Source organism: Ornithodoros turicata, chromosome 1, assembly GCF_037126465.1.
Source record: "Ornithodoros turicata isolate Travis chromosome 1, ASM3712646v1, whole genome shotgun sequence".
Lineage (NCBI taxonomy): Eukaryota > Metazoa > Arthropoda > Arachnida > Ixodida > Argasidae > Ornithodoros > Ornithodoros turicata.
This window is the reverse complement of record NC_088201.1, coordinates 70,432,638-70,448,225: the sequence shown is the minus strand read 5'-3', so window position 1 is coordinate 70,448,225 and position 15,588 is coordinate 70,432,638. Positions and strand designations below refer to the sequence as shown.

The 15,588-nt window shown below is 46.7% G+C and overlaps 1 protein-coding gene across 1 annotated transcript; it reads left to right on the top strand.

Annotated features, from left to right (window-relative positions):
* Positions 1 to 3,575: 3,575 nt before the first annotated feature.
* Positions 3,576 to 15,211, top strand: LOC135400485 (boophilin-H2-like). Its single transcript, XM_064632319.1, has 5 exons — positions 3,576 to 3,731; positions 4,850 to 5,041; positions 5,168 to 5,362; positions 9,858 to 10,061; positions 15,024 to 15,211. Exons 1-5 carry the CDS (start codon positions 3,653 to 3,655, stop codon positions 15,089 to 15,091), a joined length of 738 nt encoding a protein of 245 aa, XP_064488389.1. The 5' UTR covers positions 3,576 to 3,652; the 3' UTR covers positions 15,092 to 15,211.
* The last annotated feature ends 377 nt before the right edge of the window (positions 15,212 to 15,588 follow it).

Here is a 15,588-nt window from a genome sequence, read left to right as displayed (position 1 = left end):
GAAACCTACGATGAAACTTTTCCACGGCAAAAAAGGCTTTGCTGTGGTCACAATCTCTGCTCCTCGTGAAGCTTCTTCTTTTTTGGTTATTTTGCACGTTGCGAGCGCTCACGTGTTGTGATGTCACCGCCCTGAGCGAAGAGCAGGCTGGTCTTCTCGGACCAATAGGACTGTTCCATTTGTTCCGATAGCTCGCATTCTCGTGCTCTCGTACATGCTCATTGTGTTCCAATGTTCGTTCCCAGGCTCGTTCATTCTTCCCGTCTCAATATATGGCTCGCTAGTCGTGTGAAAATAATGAACAAACATGTATGTCACTGTAAGGATAATCGTCGAGCAATACGCAAAAAATTGTAAATCATTTTCCTACCCTGACGATGGTGTCGGGTGAGAATGGTCTTAAGTATGATACGAGAACTAGTGTGTGCTGAGTTCTAGGGCACGTGGGAGTCCGAGACCAGAAAGGAATGACGTTGTAGTATCAGAAGTATCAAAAGAAGAAAGAGGAGGAGGGTGCCTGTTCTCTCAACGTGTACACTTATTTCATTAACTTTCTGTAAATTTTTCCTTCAAGCATGGAAGTACATCGCGCAGCCTTACTGTCAGGCTTCATAAACAGTGCGAAGAGCAATTCTTCCCGGACGGAACAACTTTACAAAATGTATCTGGTCCAGTTGAAAGGCATCCTGACGCCAAAAATAAAATAAATTCGCAGTGCAACGTTTTTCTAGTGAGCTTGAACAGAACGCTAGTGAACTGTTTTAATTCCATGTTAGCACCGCGAAGCAAGAGAATGTTATGGAACTATTCTAGACAATCGACCTCAGAAAATCCACAGAATCCTTGCTCTTCACGTTCATTACTACATCAACACTATGTCCGCATTGTACTATTAAAGAGAACAATTCGACCACTACTATATGCGTCCATTTCGCCTTTGTTGTTCATCACAACACCCGTAGCTATCAAGACGGTGTGAAGTACACGGTCGCAAGTCCTCACAAACGGTGCGGAGAGCGTTTCTTGGCGGACGGAAGAATTTTACAAAATCTGTCTCGTCCAGTTGAAAGGCATCCTGACGCCATCACGTCCATGGGAGTCGCTTGTGTGATCGCCCAAGCGGAGAATCACTCCGCCATCTTTCTTGGGCAGCTTCAACGTCAGCGAGTCGTTACGAATAACGAAACGAAGAAACTTATCGACGCCCTGCTGTGGCACAATCTCTGCTCCTCGTTTAGCTTCGTCGTTGAGGCTATCGTGCTCGTAATGAGCCGTTACGTGTTGTGATGTCACCGCCCTGAACGAACTACAGGTGGTGGTGGTGGTGATGGTGATAGGGCTTGCCGTTGTCGGCCTTACGTATGTGGGCAACGTCACGACTGACGCCCTGGAGAAATGTGCGTCCTGGGCCGACTTCTAGGGGAACTGTGCCGACATATGTCTGAAAGCGTCTGAGGAAAACCCAGGAAAAACCCCAGACAGCACAGCCGGCATCGGGATTCGAACCCGGGTACCTCCCAGTCTCGACGTGACATGGAACGAACTACAGCTGCCAACGAGGCTGCAATCTTGTCGACCAATGACGTTGTTTAATTTTGTTTGGATAGCTCGCATGGTTTGTCTATGGTTTGTCTATGGCTTGTCGTTGTCACTTCTCCGTCTTCTTTCTCGTCTTCATCTGCATCTTCTCGAGAATATCTCACAGCCCTCATGTAACCACTGGTGTAAATACGATGAAAGGGGGAGCGTGTCATTTTGTACACAGTCGTGGACCAATACATGTTCGTTTCTGCAGAAATTCCGTTTCTGCAAATCTCCAAATGAAGATGTTTCACATTCTAACGAGTGGGTAGACCCACTCGTTAGGCAAACGATCTCATTCGATCGTAACTGGACCGAGACATTACGCCCCTGTCACTTTAATGAAAAGAGCGCGTCATACACCACGTGCTCGAGCTCCCGAGTGCCTCGCGCCTCGTTAGATCATGAGCCATGGAGGCGATGAAGCCAGTGAGCACGTGGACACATTCGTTAGGCAGACGACACCGTCGGTCGTTACGCGAGCAAGAGATTACGCCTTTGTCCCATTAACGAAAAACGCGCGTCACGCGTCACGTGAAACGTGTCATGTGATATCGACTGGTGTTATGTTTCCATAAGGTGCAGACATCTTCCTTGTCATAGTCTCCCGCAAGAAACTCGTCACGCTCAGACGTCTGCTGAATTTCAGGCACCGGGAACACCGTATCAAGGACACCGCAGATGCAGAGTGCTCTGGAAAGATCCACAGCGTGCTCTCCATGCTCGAAATTTCCCACTATTCTTCCGTTTCCAATCTTTCGCGTGTTACAGTGAAGACACAGCATAAATATTTGTGCCCATGGTGTGCGGCTCATCAACGCGATCAGTCATGATCCTTCGCTGCTGCAGCAGCGGCGCAACACCTGTTGCCTGCACAACTACTGCCCAAAAGACCCCACACCCGGGCTTGAACAACTTCAGTGCCATTGCGACCTTTGATTTGCCTATTTTTGGCCCGAAAGCACAATCACAAGAGGAAATTCACGCCCTCCCTGCCTTTGCTGTGTGCAAGGTGTCGTGTGCCAACAGCGCATTTATATGGTGATCGCGTGAGTGCGATAATGCCTAGATATCACACGAACGGCCTTTACCTGATATCGTGATCGCACTCATGCAGTCACCCTCATGGTGATCCTCTCCTGCTATCCTCTCCCAATCTGTCCACGTCTGTACGCCGCTCATTGCCCCAGTTGCTTCGCGGCCCTAATAATGAATACGAAAATTGCAGCCAACTTGTCGAGACCGCAACACTAGGTTGTATTGTCCCACTCGATTCGACGTACATCATGCGAACATGAAAGACTGACATCTCGGGCGCGCGACAAACCATTGCAATAAAAATGAGGCACGAGTGGGAAAATTTACGAATCGTTCTACATTTTACTGTTAGCAGTTCCCATGAACAGGTTCGTCAGTAACTTCAACCGTAACATCTGGTCTCTCACGACATTCTCGAAAACGAAAAATCAACGCACTGGTGCCTGCTCATCACTATTTCCAATATGTTGCCACAGCATTATTTACGACTTCATTCGGATACACCTGTCACGGTAAGTTTTCTATTAAAAATGTTGCTCAAACCATCGCGGACTACAACGTGGATAGGAAGAACCTGTCGTGAATAATTCGGGATGAGCTCCAGGATGGGTGTACATATTTTACTTATCTTTTGCAGCGACAAGTCACAGTCATGTTTTACGGCTCGTAGCGGCAAAAGAGTGGAAGCTGCTCATGTGTTCGTAGTGAAAATAAACGGTTCCCAATCGGATATCTGAATACATCTCGTTCCCTCCCCCCCCTCCCCACACCTTTTTTTATGCTCTCGTTTTAATGTCCATCTCCACACTCAATCTGCTACGCGGAATCCGGACGCGATTGAAGGGCGATGACAGCTGCTCTTCGTTCGGTTTATGGCCTTGTAGAAGCTCATAGTGTGACGGACTAGTTTACAATGCGTCATACACGGCTTAGTATTTTACACATGAGCTTTAAATCACTTGAAGCAGGCGGAGAAAGCTTTGGAGAGATCTTATAAACCGACAGGAAGAGGCATTCGGTATCTTATGGCAACATGACATCTCTGAAGTTAATCTTCTGCGCGCTCACGCTATGCCGCCTTACATGGGCTTACGTCTGGACTCCTCAATCAGGTAGATACATGTATGTGCAAGTCTGCTCAACGAATAGCTGTAGTTCCTTAAACCTCGCAGCGGCGTTTTGAAAGTGTAAGTAAAGATGTAAGTGAACATTGTGTAGTCGGTCCATGGAGATCATGCCGATCATCTAATACTTCCACGACTACAAAAGGCCTTCTATCGATTCTGTCCTGGGTTCTGCGGAGCGCCAGCCAGCTTGAACAGCTGCACTGATCAGACACTTGCTGCCCTTTCTCATGTTCCGAAATTTTGAATACGTTGTCCTGCTTCGTACGGCTATCCATATCTAGCGTCCATTAGTTTTTCATGTAGTTGGCGATTTCTGTTCCTGTCTTTGGCCACTTTCACGCGTTTGGCGCATTCATCGGCGTTATATCACCTTAAAGCGCACAAGAGAAATAGCCAATGTGTGCTTGAAAAGTGCATTTCTATGGCTCGACTCATGAACTCGACTAATGCAAAAATGATCAATAGGTGATCACAGCTCAGTGGAAGCTGTTGATCCAGAAATGCGCCTATGTGTTGCCCGCTTTAAGCAGGCATTTCGGCAGGGTGGCTCTCCTCTGTCTATACATTGCCGAGTATCCGTTGCTATACCGTGGGCGACGTCGTCCTTCTTGCAGGACCACGCCTCGCATTGGCCATGCCGTAGGGGCGGGGTCAGGCGCATGGTGAGGATACCAATCGACTTCGCAAAGTCATTGCCATACCCGTGTAGGTTTCTAAATAGTATGTATGGTGTATTGAAATGCTGAAGAACTCCCCCTCCCGCTTGTTTCTCGCTTCAGCCCCTACACTCTTAAAAATGAACTTCACCACATAGCACGCTCCTAGCCAACCATCATCCCGAATGACAACGTTCTCGCCCCTGATTTGTTGAAAACGGGAGGAGGAGCCTATTTTGTGCCATTATGCACGGCACAAAATAGGTTCCTCCTCCCTTTTTCAACAAATCAGGGGCGAGAACGTTGTCGTTCGGGGTGATGGTTGGCTAGGAGCGTGCTATGTGGTGAAGTTCATTTTTAAGAGTGTAGGAGCCAAAATTACCCGAACCAAAATGAAACAATGAAAGCTACATCTCAATAACTTTTTTTTTCTGCATCCATCGCTAGGAGAGGAGAGGTACTGGTACCCTGGCCGCTATCCCTTGCGGACTGTAGATGGCGTGTATAGGCCACTCAGAACCCGTCCTGTGTACGCGCCTGCTAGCCCGTATTTTCCGGTATGGCCCGATGATATCGTTCCTGGGAGGCTCAGACCACGTCCTGCGTTCCAGTTTGCGCGCCGCCACCACCACAAAATATGTAAGTTTTTGATCGTTTCATTCCTCGCCAGTAGTTATGAAACAGGGGTACACCCACGCGATGCCTAATTCTTTTGTCGAATGTTTAATTGTTGGAATCATTTTGTCCTTGCACCGCCCTAATTAGCCAACAAGAAAAGAAAGGGCAAGAAGGATATATGTAGACTCTATCATTCCCGAGATCAATTCGTCTGCTCCACCGAGTCTTCCGGTTACTACTACGACAGCACAATGGGCCGTTGTACTAAGGTCCGCTATCAAGGATGCCAGCCAACTGGAAACAACTTCAAGACACTCAGAAACTGCAAGAACCATTGTGAAAGTAAGTCAGTTATGAAAGGATAGGCGGGTTTGTGTATCTAGACAAGGGAATGCTATAGAGAGACGCCCAAGTATAGGTAATAATCCGTACACACGTATACATGGAGTATAACAAATATGGTTTAGAAACTAAACAAAGTAACACTGACTTGAGTTATCTGTAAGCCAGATGTACAAATTAAGGGCTCGCATTCAGTACGGAAGCCCAGATGTGCGCACAAATCAAAATTACATCCTCTACCAGCCATGTCGATCCTGTTTATTCTGTATATAATAATAATAATAAATATAATGTGAAATTGGCCATTAAAATAGCAAACAAAACAGAACCCCCCCAGTCCTGCTTAGTAATGAATTTCCAGAATTCCTACCTTGCCCACTCCAGTTGATCACAGCGTCAGCAGGCCTCCACGGAGACAGGCAGTGGGACGCCAATCCGAATTGCCAGAAACGCACTACGTGATAGTAAGGCATTATGTGATCCATTGGAGACAGATTACTAATGATTGTGACACTTTCATTGAAGAATCGGGACAATTCTTGAGCAGTCGTTGAGCATTCAGGACAATTTTTGAGGTATTCGAGTCGTCTACTGCGGACACCATTGCGTGTATCCGACCTCCTTCAAAAACTGAGAGCCGCTTTTCCGTGGCTACTGTCAGCAAAAACTTCAATTATGGCTGGCTTACATGCATGTCCCGACTACGTTGTACTGTTCTTGGACGCACCAGCTGTGCATGTTTGACAATGGGCATTTCCTATCACAATGTTGCAAGGGACAGTGTGCGACAGCGAAAGTAGTTCGAGTTAGACTTGTACAGTCACTTGAGTAGAGTACTTAAGTAAGTTAAGTAGAGTACAAAAGTATTTCAAATACTTTTGCGAGTACGTAGGTGTCTCGTAAATAGTTTCAAATGTCATTATCTAGTAGTGTGACTTCAATACTTTTTTCAATAACTTCTGCTCATTTTTGAAGTTACTTTGAAGATACTTCTCCGTGCGTGACACAGAGGTCGAACGAAATATTATCTTTTGTCTCGGCAAGGCGCTTTGTCCTATACATATGCTTCAGCGCCTGAGATATTCAGGACATTCACGTCCCTCTTGAGAAGGGGTAACGTGGAGAGCCTGGGGTTTGAGAGTGTGCAAGACGCGTTGTGGGGTTCTGAAGGGTATGCGGGTAAAGCGTTGAGACACCTATCAGGCACGGTCGAAGACCCGCGTGCTGAAAGCCATAGCGAGAGAGGGCACATAAAATATCAAAATATCCTTATAAGGTTAAAGCAATGATTAGGAGAAAAATGACAGTAAATTATGTCGTTTCTGAAGGGTAGATACAGTTTCTGTCGGATTCTGTGTTCCAGTATTTGGGGTAATATGTTTAAAAGAAAACCGAGGCAGGCTATCGGACAGTAATTTTGAAAAGCAGCTGTTACTATGAGCTAATAAAGCAATTTGGTAATGACATTTTCAACTTCACGCTCTTATTTACGTACTTCTTTCATAGCGAATTCCAACCATGACGTCAAAGTATCTTGAAAGTAACGAGTTACTTTTAAGGGCACTTAATACTCTGCTCGGTTACTTGACTTAAACACTTTGTGTGAGTATCTTGTACATTCATTGTTCGAGCGTTGTTGCGCGTGTTCTTGGTACGTGGTCCGCTGAGCCACGTGAGTATTGCCAGACCAAGGAGCTCGCAACACCCGCTTGGCAAATCAATCTTTGATTCTATATTAGCTAAATAAGCTACTGAATGTGTTATCGAGCTATCACTGTCTGAAGCTTCCAAGGGAGAACATACTTTCTACAAGCTACAATGTGTGCATAGCCATCTCAGAACATTATACAACGTCAACCGGTCATCTGTAGAAGTCGCCCTGATACGGTGTTTTATACATTGGATTGCAAAGCGACTTTCACAGCTTTTACCTTCTGGTCACTGTGGCCGGGACAATGGGTAGTGGCACATCAGCAGACGACACCGAGCGGCGAAGCGAGAGAAATGCCAACAGATGACGCACATCGCGCAAATATTGTTGCAGACGTTACAACCAATGAGGTGACATTTAACTTCGCTAGAAATCCTGCCTCATCTGTCAAACTGTCCATCAGGAGTCACCATGCTAAATACTTTTGCTCTGTGGTGCGTTACAGCTGTGCAATCGAATTTACAAAAAAGAAAAAAGAAAAGAAAAAGGAACACAATCGGAGAAAGCAGCCGCAGACGGCCGACACGATTGTCCCGTGACGTACTGTAGACTCCGTGCCTCGTTTCTTTGTTTTTTCTTCGCAGCTCACGCGATGTTTATACATGCTTGAGCTGTGCCGCTGCACGTCACTCGTCACGTGGGGGGAGTAGCATTCGTCACGACGTCCTCTCGTTCTGCGATGCGCTCTTTTCACGAGTAGAATATTTTTCAAACGTGTGTGGAAAAGAGCCCTCACACTCGTTCTGCAGGTCACCTACGCTCATTGTTCTTTAGCCGGAACTCATTTTATTCGTTGGGGAACACTCTCGCCGAAAAACGAAAATAAAGCATAAAAAATTTAGGGGGGGGGGGGGGCACCTCAGTGCTTCTTTAAATCGCGCTCCTGAAGCGTTGCTCTTGTTCCTCGAAACAGGCCTTATTAGTAATTAGTAACCCGTGTCAAATGCGTCACAGACTACACTCTTAGAAATGAACTTCACCACATAGCACGCTCCTAGCCAACCATCATCCCGAATGACTACGTTCTCGCCCCTGATTTGTTGAAAACGGGAGGAGGAGCCTATTTTGTGCCGTGCATAATGGCCACAAAATAGGCTCCTTCTCCCGTTTTCAACAAATCAGGGGCGAGAACGTTGTCATTCGGGATGATGGTTGGCTAGGAGCGTGCTATGTGGTGAAGTTCATTTTTAAGAGTGGTGGTGGTGGTGGTGGTGGTGGTGGTGATAGGGCTTGCCGTTGTCGGCCTCACGTATGTGACAAGGATGCAACCCGAGACAGGGAAATAAACAACAGACAACAATTTTCTCACGTATGTGGGCAACGTCACGACTCACGCCCTGGACGAATGTGCGTCTTGGGCCGACTTCTAAGGGAACTGTGCCGACATATGTCTGAAATTTTAAGAGTGTACTTCTATATCACGCGATAGATAATCCACCAATCGAGGGCGGTTTCCAATCTTTCCCGCGGTGGACGTCTGCAGACGCTGCGATCACCAAATAATCTTTGAAATTCATGAACATAAAAAAATATGAAGAACTGATACGTAATGGCTTGTGTGTGTTACCACAAAGTCAAGTTCTACCTGGTGGTATATAGGAAAACATACATAGTGATTGCATTTCACTTTCCAGTCCCTATGACATCGAGTTTTCGGTACCTTTAAAGGAGGAGTAACGCGCTTCAAACGGTCGCTAACGGTGAAAAATACTGCGTCACACTAGATGCTTTTCCAAAACTTTGACGACGTTGACAATTGAAATATGGCAGTCGTCGAAAAAGCCAGACAGCGGCGGCATTCAAACTACGCATTTCTCGACTGCCAGTCGAGTGCGTTAACCAATTACGACCTTCCATCCGACGACTTCATCAAAAGGCTTCATTCAATTAACAGGACGCACACTCACTCTCATCACATTATCACCTACATTTCTTCTCACATACACACACCAATCGGGAGATGCGTGGTTCAAATCCCGCCGCTGTTTGGCGTTTTCGACGACCGCCGTATTTCAATTGTTAATGTTCTTAGGTACCGCGAGGCTTGTGTTGTGTCCGTCTGTTTGTGTGTTTCAGCATCTGAACAGTTACTTTCCATCGGGTTTAACAACGCCAAGTGAGGATTAGCGCAGGATAAGGCGCGTGCCACCTGTTACGTCGCGGAGATTCGAACGTGATCGCTTACCGCTTATCAGGCTAGGCCTCCCAGTCCTAACTTAAAATCTGTATTCTGAATGAGTCCAACTAAAAAAATCCGGAATCCAGAATCTCATCTCCCATCGCAGCCGTCGATTACAGCTACATTCGTGTTCTAGCTGGGAACGGTATTTAGCCGAACAATTCTCAACACAGACGGATATCTCAGCCAACAACACCAGGCGTGCATCTTGGATGCACTTTCTGTCAACACAACCTCAACGAGTCTTGCCACCGCCATGTATATTAATGAAGGCATCACGCACGGTGACGTAGAATTGCCTAAATTAAGAGCTTCCCAATCACAGCCATGCTTTCAGTGGCCGTAGCCGTAGAAACAAGCCGCCGCGAGCTGCATAGGCGGCCCCTAGTAGCTGCCGGCTTTCAGGGCGTGAAGTCGCCTGTGGCGATTGGTTGAAGCACTCATTGACATCGCGATTTTAGGTAACCGCGTAGCGGATACATAAATGGGCAGGGGTCTTCTACAGTCTAGGGGCAGTTGGTTTCGTTACTTCCCCTCGCTGTTTAGTAGTCCCTCCAAACTCACTCTGACTGGAGCACAAAAATTGCCCTATCTTGGTGTTTCAGAAAAAGACAGGAATAAGAAGCATGCGTCTAGGGCTGTCTGCAACAAGCGTCACATCAAAGGGAGAGCGAAGATGTGTTTTAAGACCAAGGTCATGTTCTTCTACAACAAGAAGAAGGGTCGTTGTGAACGCTTCTTCAACAGGACTTGCTCCCGTGCACCGAACAACTTCGACACCATGTTAGAGTGTCAGAAAAGTTGTCACGGTAAGCTGAACTAATTGTGTTTTTCGTACGTGGCATCGACAGCGCGTTTAAATGCACCGCCCGCTAAGAATGGCAAAGGGAACATTCTACACAGTTGAAGACAGCAACTGACCCACGAGGGTGAGATGCGGAAAACTGACCTGTCCTATTCGTTTGCACTGGAATTCAACCTGTTTATTAATAGTGAGTTTTAGTATAACGTACGCAAAGGCTACAGCGTACGTCATACTAAAACTCACTAATGTTTCCTGTGCTTCTGACTCAAGAGAAACAATTGTTAAGGCACCACCAGCAATGGGGTAGGGTATCGCCCGTGGCGAACTTAAAGCCCAACCGGATGATGTGTTTGGTGGGCAGGCCATATTTGAGAGTTTTAGTGCATCGTACGCTATCGCCTTTGCGTACGTATGGGATAGCGTGGTGGTTCTGCGCACTGCGCGAAGTTCTCTTTATGTTTTGCGCATGCACAGAACCACCAGCGCTTTCGCTTACGTACGCAAAGGCGATAGCGTACGATGCATTAAAACTCACTATTGGCGTGCTACAATAGGGACGTGGCGCTGTCCGCGAAGTTCAAGGCGTGTAAGTTTGACCGCATGGACGAAAGAATTCTAAGGAGAACGAGTGGCATCCTGTCGAGCGAAGTCGGTAGTTCTCCCACGTCCAAAGAACGTCCTCCCACGAACACCTGCCCGCATAACGATAGTATTGCAAATATTGGTGCCGCTCATTTGCCCTGCTCATTTGCCCGTAACGAGTGGCGGCGCCAAGAGTCAGTGAATTTCATTTGCTTTAGCACTCTGCATAACGTGTAACGTCTGACGTCACTGCTCCCATAATTCCCTGTAGTGGGGAAATGCGGTACGTAGTCTCCTTAGTATTCTTTCCTCCATGTTTGGACGGCAGGCAGCAGAAATGGCGCACACAAGCGCCCAATCAGCGAACAGCCTCAAGTTAGCACCCGGTCACGCCAGTTCTTAAGGAGCCCTGTAGATGACGGCATGCGGAATGGCTCGTGTAGGTTACGTCCGTTCCCGTAGGTCCTGTTCGACAGAACATGCGATTTTAAAAACGTTAAACCTTATGTGGGCGGCCGTAATCCAGCATGCTAAACACAAAGGGGAAACAGAGTGTGGAGATGTCAACCGCAATGGTCCGTTCGCTTCGCGTGTTCCGGTACCTTGGGAAGTTCAACAGCGCAACGACAATCATGATGAATGGCGAACCGCAAATGGAATGGATGAATGCGCGTGCTCAATGCTGCAGTATCTTATGCGTTATGATGAGAGAGATAGTTTTTAGGCTCTAACAGGTAGCCCTCCGTCGTCGCATAAATCGTTCTAGGCCAATCAACCTTCAGAATCAAATCGTTTTACCTTCCGATTGGAAGGAAAGTTGATACATAAAAAGGTGTCGGCCTCCTTTCTCAGCTTCTCAGGAGACAGAGCGATATCATCCGCGATGATGATAGGCAAACCGTGTGCAATGTGGTCAAGAGCGCCCCCTGTTAGTGCCTCAAAATCCGCTTTCTAGTTATGGTATGGTATTGCTCAGAAACACCTATCTATCTCTACCTCTGTGTGTGTGTGTGCGTGCGTGTGTTTGCATTAATCAGAAGTTGGTTCTCTTGACAGGGCACGGAAAAGCTAGTGGGACGTCGTCCACCCGCCGTTGTGGAAACGCGACATGCTTTTAGGCCGCTTACTCACATGCGGCAAAAGAGCGCGGTAACGCGTATGAGGAGCGGAAAATTTTTGCCACGGTACTGGAGAAACCGCCTCCGGGCTCCGCTTGTCCTCGACCCCGCAATGCACGATCTTTAGCGACACGCCGCGAATCTTCGTTTAATCAGGTAGTGAACGGAGACTGCGTCACACTCTTGTTTTCTTCCGGCCATCCATGCGGTCTACAGCACGTTTCCAGCGTCGTCAGCGCTGATACCGCATGAGAGCCGCGATACCGCGATGAGAGTCGCGGAAACCGCAGGCGATAGCGGCTGCTGGGCGGCAAGCACTCTCTCTTCACGCTCAGCGGCAGCGCGCAGGCGGTTTCCGCACATTTGTACCGCATGTGGGCACGGGCCCTTGGCGTTTAATGTTTTTCGACAGCATCGTTTGCCGCTGAGAGAAGCTCGGCGTTCTGCCGTTCGAAAAACGCCGTATGGGGTTGGGCCTTTAGCGTCTCCTTAAAGAGATTTCTCGTTTGTTAAGCCACCCGACGATTTCATCTGTGACGATGTGCTAACCAATTCAGGTGTTTTTCTGCTCGTCGCATAGATCGACAGAAGTCATGCACCGAGGTCACAGTGTGTGATATCGAACAGAAACGTTCGATATGAAAGTACTGCGCAAATGTGCAAGCACTTTCAGCATTTCTCGTTTCTGTCCTGGCAAGCATTGGAGCCCTAAATTCGAGAATAAATTTGCTGATTACGTTTTACTGTATCTCGAAACAGTCCATACTCACGTAATCACGTTTATCTCGGCCCCATACTCGTGTGTGGGTGTGTGCAGAAAATGTCGCCCCACATTTACGTACACGACGACGCGTTCATGCGGTCGAAACCACCACCACCACCTACAACAACAACAAAAAAGAGAGTGGTAACCAAAATATGCGTCACAAGAAATATAGCCACACAGACCCTGCTCTCCATGCATACATCGAAGCCCCACACGGATGCTCATTTCTATTATCTCGATTTTTGCACCGTTAGCGCCCCTCGCGGTACCGGCACAGAGCTCTCCGGAGACCGCCATGTTTGCTTCGGTATAACCCATTCGAACTGCACGGGGAGCAAAGTTTGCGTAGCTATATCTTTTTCTTCTTTTTTTTTTTTTTTGTTGTTGTTGTTGGTATTCATCTTATAAATGCGCCGTTGTGCGCCACGGGAGGTTCGTACAGTGAGCAGACAACGCTTTACGTGCATAAATGAGGGGCTACTTTACCTGCACACGCCCTGTAAATGTCCATGCACAGTAAACAACACTTATGTCACGGTTTAACCGAAACGGGATATTAATGTGGCGGTACATAAAAAATACCCTTTGGTAAGTCGTCGGCAAGCAGACGCCACCGCAGCGTAATTTGTTAGTGCATTCAACCGGCAATCGAGAGATGCGTGGTTCGATTCCCGCCGTTGTTTGGGTTTTTCGACGACTGCTATATTTCAAATGAATATGCCGTTGATTGTGTGTCTCATAAACTGCAGCGCTCTGCTGAACGAAAATTTTTTATTGGGCAACCACACGTACCTTAGAGTCGATTACCACTTTAACGTCAAAATCAGTCGACGAATTCAGACGGTGTCTATAACTTGTACGTTTTGCTTATGGAGTTGCAACCGTTCGCGTCTGAATCCCTGTTGCCTCCTACAATGTTAAAACAGAACTTCACCACATAGCACGCTCCTAGTCAACCATCATTCCGAATAATATCATTCTGTGTCCTATTTGTTCAAAACAGGGGGGAGGCGCCTATCTGGGATAAGATAATGTGTCCCAGATAGGCACCTCCTCCTATTTTCAACAAATCAGTACACAGAATGATATCATTCGGAATGATGGTTGGCTATGAGCGTGATATGTGGTGAAGTTCTGTTTTAACAGTGTACGGCGCCTACATTATACGTATAACTCAGATCGAACGAAAGCCAAACGTGTGTGAAATCGTTGTTTGTTCTCGGTGTCCATAGGCAGATAACGTGATGACGATAACGACCTCGTCATAGAGCTGCTGAGTAGTATGACCATTTCTCAGCGCGCTGATCTCCACTGTGTAATCCGGTATTTGAGACAAGAAATTTTAGTGAAACTTATATCGTCCTTGTATATTGGGTTTGTTCCTGGTAAAATATAGATTAAATTGAGCCAACAGCTATACACATCATGATAGATAACCGAAGTAGGACCACTCTAAGACGAATAAACGATGCTATTCTCACTGAAATAAGAGCGAAACGTAGCGGAGGAATGACGGATTGAAGTAGGAACAGAGCTGTTCTCAAAACCATGCTCTTCATTTTTTTTACGCTACTGTGAACTAACAAACGTACCAAATTTTACAGCGTTGTCGATGAGCATGGTACATGTTAATCCATGAATTAATTTCGCGAGAACCTTTTATTGTTGAACAGGTGTGATGATGGAGTTCATCATGATGAGTCGATGTTTTATACGTTGCACTGAAGCGACTATTGATCAGGCACGCACATGCAAAACGAGAAAAAAAAAGTCAAATATAAAGTATTAATTCAACACCCAAACATTTTGAATTTCTTGAGAAAAAAGTGCTCTTTCCTGTCACTATGTGAAAAGAATTGGATGGGCCGCGATGTGACCCTTTTGAATAAACTAATGTTGAATCGCCCGGATGCTTTATGCATCACGTTTCTGAAAGTCATGTGTCATTTTCTAGCAAGACCGATACAGGTTGTACTGCTAGGATTAGGGTGACCAAACGTCCCGTTTTGGCCGGCCGTTTTAGAGGATCGAACCCGCCGTCACGTCTTTGTTTGCCTCAGGAAAGCGACACGTCCCGCTTTCGCGCATGGCGAATAGTTTCGGAATATGTAACCAGGAAAGCGAAACCGAAACATTGTTTACTGATCACGCGCACAGATTTTGTGTGTGTGTGTGTGTGTGTGTGTGTTAAAGAACGTTTGCCGCCCTGGAATACAATTTATTGTTGCATCCATTGTTGCACGTGTTCAAGGGTACCTTCTTTTGTGCGGAGATGGGACCATGTAAACATTTTCGTTGCTAAATGTGTTGTGCTTGTGGAACAACGCAGACCAGCTCTACATTAGCCTCCGTCTACCCTGTAAAACAAATAACGGTTTCAATACATTTTGTGTTTTCTCTCTATCCCCCCTCCCCCGCGCGCTCTTCTATGCCGTTTTGTACCTTCAGATATAAGGTCACCCTGCAGATATACTGCATAATTCATGTCTTTGCTTTGCAGACGCGCCACACAGACGTCGTCATCCCCAGAGCCACAGGGTCAAAGCAGGTACCTTTTACATCGGCTGAGACACTTTCAACAAAAGCAGAAGAAACGACGCAAGAAGAGTGAAAGAAATTAAAAAAATAGCATTGGCGGTTTCTTTTTGGTCCTCTGGAGTAGTAAAATGTGCTTGAGACACAGGCTTATTTAAGTAATGTGTCTGATTACTTACGTATACATGTATAGGTGGAGATCATTCGGAGCTGCCTCAGTGCCTCGTAGTGCCGTTTCGTCTCTTCGCCATTCCTGCGTTTATTGTAGTCCGCCATAGACTGTTGTCGTCTTCCTTTATTACCAAGCACGGTGATCATTTCCTAGGGGCGTAGATTGTTGGGCTACTTGATACATGGCTTTTCAACCAGCGCCAGCCCTGTCTTTGTCCGCTCTTTGTCCTGTGTTACCTGCGCTTAATCCTCTAAATGAACAATTGCAACACCATAATAGTTCGTTGAGAAACGTTTCCTGGTTAAGAATTCCTTTGGAGGACCGAAAGATGACAAGAGTTTGGTGCAGTGTGCAACTG

What these genes read in the sequence shown, in the direction of transcription:
- LOC135400485 (XM_064632319.1), top strand. Translation starts at nt 3,653, where the DNA reads ATGACATCTCTGAAGTTAATCTTCTGCGCGCTCACGCTATGCCGCCTT. An exon ending in CGTCTGGACTCCTCAATCAG is followed by an intron (nt 3,732 to 4,849) that starts GTAGATACATGT and finishes ATCCATCGCTAG; the next exon opens with GAGAGGAGAGGTACTGGTAC. An exon ending in GTGTCAGAAAAGTTGTCACG is followed by an intron (nt 10,062 to 15,023) that starts GTAAGCTGAACT and finishes TTTGCTTTGCAG; the next exon opens with ACGCGCCACACAGACGTCGT.